Source organism: Orycteropus afer, unplaced genomic scaffold (genome assembly GCF_000298275.1).
Source record: "Orycteropus afer afer isolate SDZICR_OR568_19922 unplaced genomic scaffold, OryAfe1.0 scaffold00292, whole genome shotgun sequence".
Taxonomy (NCBI): Eukaryota; Metazoa; Chordata; class Mammalia; order Tubulidentata; family Orycteropodidae; genus Orycteropus; species Orycteropus afer.
This window is the reverse complement of record NW_006921879.1, coordinates 2,526,837-2,531,944: the sequence shown is the minus strand read 5'-3', so window position 1 is coordinate 2,531,944 and position 5,108 is coordinate 2,526,837. Positions and strand designations below refer to the sequence as shown.

Below are 5,108 nucleotides of genomic sequence, written 5' to 3'. Positions count from 1 at the left end.
CACACAATCTTAACCACCACAATATATCAACCATTTTTCACTCCTTCTCCCATTTGCTTACATGTAATAACATAAAATGTGCTAATAAAAGTTAATTTTATATCTCAGCAGTTAAGCTACAAGAGATAAAAGGAGGAGTATGCCTCAACTGGAAGAGGAAAGAATATCACCTAAGGATGGAGAAATGGAATTTATAACCTCTTTGGAGAAGAAATTTAGCATGGTTTAATTGAATATGTAATAATTATATCATGTTAGGGGAAACTCTGATTTTGCTATCATCGTTATTCAGAAATTAAGTATCATTAAAAGAAAAGCATATGAGAAAAGAAATTCCAGAGTGACAAGAAATGTACTGTATGTAGTGACTTTGTTTTCTGTCAACTTAATGAAGCTGGAAATGTATTTCCAAGAATTTGCTTTCCTACATAGTTCTGGGTTAGCATTGACCACAAGAGAAATCTGCATAAGATTCAGAAGGTGGGTGTGATGCAGCAACCATATTTTTATACCCTGCAGTTTGGTGCAGGGCTCAGGGTACTGTGGCAGCTCACATATGTTATTCCTCATCTATGCTAGCTCACTTTGTTGTTGACTCAGTGTTCCAACCCCCACTAGATGCTCTCCTTCAGCTTCTCTTTGTCCTGGGCCAAGAGTGTGGAATGAGAAAGTAAGTGACACCAAAAACCAAAAACTTCACTGCTGTCAAGTCAAATCAAACTCATAGCAAACCCTCCTTGGGTTTCCAAGGCGGTATCACTATGGAAGTAGATTGCCCAACCTTCCTTCCAAGCTTCTCCTAAACATCAGAGACAGACAAATTTCAGTTTGTCCTTGCTTGTTCTAATTGTCCTCATGGGTTCCAGTTTTTCCTTACAAATCCCTGGTTTTTCATGCTCTTCTTGTTTACATCCAGCTTTCCTTCTTAAAATGTTAGTCTAGCAGACCTGTAGTATCTTCAGGCTCCATGCCAGATGCAAAAGTAACAGTTTTGCAAAGACTCCTCCACCAGCGCCAGCAATTATATAAGGTCTAATTAATCTCTTAGTCTATATAACTCATGGCAGTTTACTTCTCCGGTTGATCTTTGACTGACTCACAGAAAGCCTGAGGAGAAAGGGCCAAGGAAATGATTGCAATGACTATGCCAGATATAAAATGACTAGACCCAGCTTTGTGCTGTGAACATCTTTAAGTGAAACTGCCACTTTAATTAAATTAGTATGGGGCAAGTTTTTTCAACATTAGACAACTTTACAGATGTTCTGTGAGATCTATTTTAAGTCAAAAATTCAAGATTGAGAAGGTATTTGAAGAATGTTACTCCAGACACCTGTTTCCAAATGAGCTAAAAGATGGTTTTATTTAGCATGAAATCCTCTGGCCCGGACCACATATTAAACAACCAGTCACTGCCATTTCTTGCCTGGGATCTGCAGGTGTGCATTTCAGGTCAAAGCCTACAGCAGGGAGCTCTCTGTTATTGAGTCCTGAGGTTTTTGTTCAGCTTTCACTATCTCTTCAAACACAGTGAGTTCCTCGAGAGCACAGAAGTATCTTGCTGAATCTCCCACCTGTAAGGCTGAAATGATGAGGCTGATAGATTTAGCTTCTTTCTGGAAGTTTATAGAATAGCGACCAAGCTTTGCATTCTGGCTGTAAGAACCCTGATGAATGAGGAACATTATCTCGCCAGTGGGAAGTTGTTTGTACCAGTAAATATAGTGTGATGCCCAACTCGTCTCATACTGACAGTCCAGAGTGACAGCTGCCCCCTCTGGCATGGATGTAGCTGACTGGGCTTGAGTAACACTCTGGGCCACAACAGATCCTGTGGGAAAAATCAGAGAACAGAATTGCTCCTCTGGTGCAGTCAATGAAATATTGTAAGAATTAGACTAAGTGAGGACACAAACACAAACCAAGTTGACATCTTAGTCTACTTGCTTTTCTACAGTGCCCTTTTCCTCCTCAAGTCCCTGTGACACACCACATGCTGTGTGTGATCCCTTCATCTTTAACTCTTTACTCACTTTTGGAGACTTCCTTACCAGAGTAGATGAAGGCCACGAACACCCACAGTAGACTGGAGAGTGGCATGTGGCGTATATTCCTCTACACAAACGTGTCTGTTCTGCCTCAGGCTCAGAGTTCAGTATCATTGAGTGCTATACACTGTATATGCGTAGTTCCTTGGTTCTGGTGCTACTTCCTCTAACAGGAAATACGGGTTCATGTGTGCATAGATCACATGACCTATGCATAGATGAGAAAAAAATCAGGCTCACCCCAAACCTTCACTCTGCCCAGTTGTCTCTCCTTAGTAATTAACTTCGGAAATATCTGACAAGGGACATGAAAAAAAAAAAAAAAAAAAAAAAGTAATATTGAGGGTTGAAGCTGAGGGGAAGGGAAGATTGAATCAATTGATATACATGAATTATTTAATGGAATGATTTTGGGGACTAATCTACCATAGAATTTATTATGGGCCATTGACCCTCTTTGTAATCTACTTACTATTAATTCATTTTGTCTATATTTACTTTTCTCCATCCAGATTCTAATGAAATAAAGGGGAAAAGCTCACAGATCATTGACTTTTTTAGTGAAAAGCAATTCTATCGAATACAATGCAATTCTATCCAATGCATCTTTCTTCTTTTCTTAATGAGTTCCAGGGCTTTACTTATGTTGTACAATAAAGAAAGCTACTGCAAATCAAATGATATAAACTCAGTCCTTCTGACTTGTTTGTTTTTATAGCATTGTAACAGGAACAAAATATTACTCTTTCAAAATATGACACTGAGTTTTACTTCTTAGATTCTGAAGAGGATTGACACATTCGGTTCTGTTGCCTCTACATGAGAATTGTACTTATCAGATCATGTGTTCTAGAATTGTCCTGGTGTTACATTGTCTTTCCCATGGACACAAAGTGTCAGTCTCACATGTTAAATTCTGTGCCTTGAGATTTTATTTGTAAAATAGTGTCATGACAAACATGTCAGATCTCTGTGTGACACGATGCCAGAATCCACTCCTATAGAATGTGATCTCTATACGCTTCAAGCACCTAGTACATGTCAACAACACAGAAGTTGGTGGCTCAGTTTTCATGTACTGTAAGGTGGTGTGGAAACAGCTTGAATCTTCCATTTGATTTATCTGTTTTAACGGCTTAATTAACCTAAAGGTATCAAAAGGCAAATAAAACAAAACCTTTTGCCATCAAATCCATTCCAACTCATAGCAACCCCATGTGTGACAGAGTAGAACTGCTCCATAGGGTTTTCTTGGATTGTGGCACTGTTGGGTGGGTTCAAACCATCAACCTTTAGGTTAAGAGACAAGTGAAATCCTGTTCCTGACGCCTAGAGACTTAAAAGGCAAATAGTCAACTTGCAAAGAAACTCTAGACAGAGTGTCTAAAACAGTGCCAGTTCTTTGATGCAGGTGCAAAACATCAAATCAAAGGAGAGGTTTAGGAAGAGAGTTTCTAAGTATTTGAGACCTCTACTCCTCTGCCCTGTTCTGCCTCTGAGTACTGACCGGCAGCTGGCCCCCTGGTCTGTGATTTGTTCTACCTAAGAGATGAGGGCCATGAATACCCATAGCATCCTGGGAGCAGCATGAAGGCAGGGCTTCCCTTGTTGAAATGGTCCTGCTCTGTGTTCCTGACAGCACAGATGCAGAGCCTCCAAAACATGATTTATGGGTGAATGAAGTTTGAATGCGCTATGACAGCCAGGTTGGGAAATTTGGCCTATTCTAAACATAGTTTTGACTTTCCTTGTGATTTAATTAACAAATATTATATTTGCTAGAGGGCAAACATAAAGCTTAATATGGAAGGAATTATTGGAAGGAAATTTCCAAGATCAGTGAATTAATCAGTGATCAAATGAGAGGGGCCTACTGGAATAAACTTGTTATACATCACAGCTATGGGAGCAAACATCCATTTGTGCTGATCGCTCTCTTGCCTCTAATCTGATTTTAAGGTGAAAACTGTTCACTAATTTTTGGTTTCCAAAAACCAGTTTCATGCAGTCGATTCTGGCTCATGGCGACCCCACATGTATCAGACTAGAACTGTGCTCTACAGGGTTTTCAGAAGTAGATTGCCAGACCTTCTTCCTAGTCCACTGAAGGGACTTGAACTGCCAACTTTTCTGATAATTTTATCCATCAAGCCACGAACTGGTAACATTATAACAGCAGAGCATCTGCTCATACAAATGATACAGAAAGAGGCTTCTGTATTCTCTCTAGTGGTGTATTTGGAGTACAGATAGTAGCAGCTATAAAGTCATTTTCACTGAAAATGTAACTCTATATCCAATTTTATTTGAAGATCTGGGAAGGGGATGCAACTGTGCATCCTAGAGCACCCATGAACCCTCTAAATAGTGGCCTTGACAGCACAGGCATTTTTTTTTTCATGCAATTCTACAATTCTTATGATTACTATCAAGAAGGCAAACTTCTCCCAAAACACTGTCCTATCAGTAAAAAATATTCATCACTATTAACAATATAAATATTGTTCAAAGTCAAAGTACTTTCCTCCTTAGGCACTACAGGATTAAAGATTGTGTTCCATTTTTAAGTAACAATTCATCTGGTGTGAGGGGGTTTATGTCAGATTATCAAACTCCAAAAATTGTATTTTTGTTTGACTCCCTCATAAAGAAACTCAGATGAGAATAATTGAAACTGTTTTTGGCAAACTGTCCTCAGATTCTCCCCCAGTTCCCTTATAGGAATCTCCAAACACATGCCTAAGGCATTTAACTGCTAACCAGAAGGCTGGCAGTTCAAACCCACCAGCCACTCCTCAGAAGGAAGATTGGGCAATCTACTTCCCTAGAGATACTGCCTTGGAAACCCAAGGAGGGGGCACTATGAGTGGGATCCAACTCGAGGGCAATGAATTTGGTTTGTTTTTGGTAAACACATGTTGTATGAAGCCACAGCATCACTCTCAGGATTCCCAAATCTTTTCTATTCTCTCTTCCTCTTCTATCCTTTATAACAGATGTCCGCAGATGCATTCCAACCTAGGGGTTGTATTCCTCTTTATCCTTCCATGTTTCAGCCCA

At 39.6% G+C, this 5,108-nt stretch overlaps 1 gene segment (V, D, J or C); it reads right to left on the bottom strand.

Annotated features, from left to right (window-relative positions):
• Positions 1-1,460: 1,460 nt before the first annotated feature.
• LOC103205847 lies at positions 1,461-2,100 on the bottom strand. The segment is given in 2 exon segments: positions 1,461-1,831; positions 2,052-2,100. Coding segments are annotated over 2 exon segments (420 nt in total).
• Between the last annotated feature and the right edge of the window lie 3,008 nt (positions 2,101-5,108).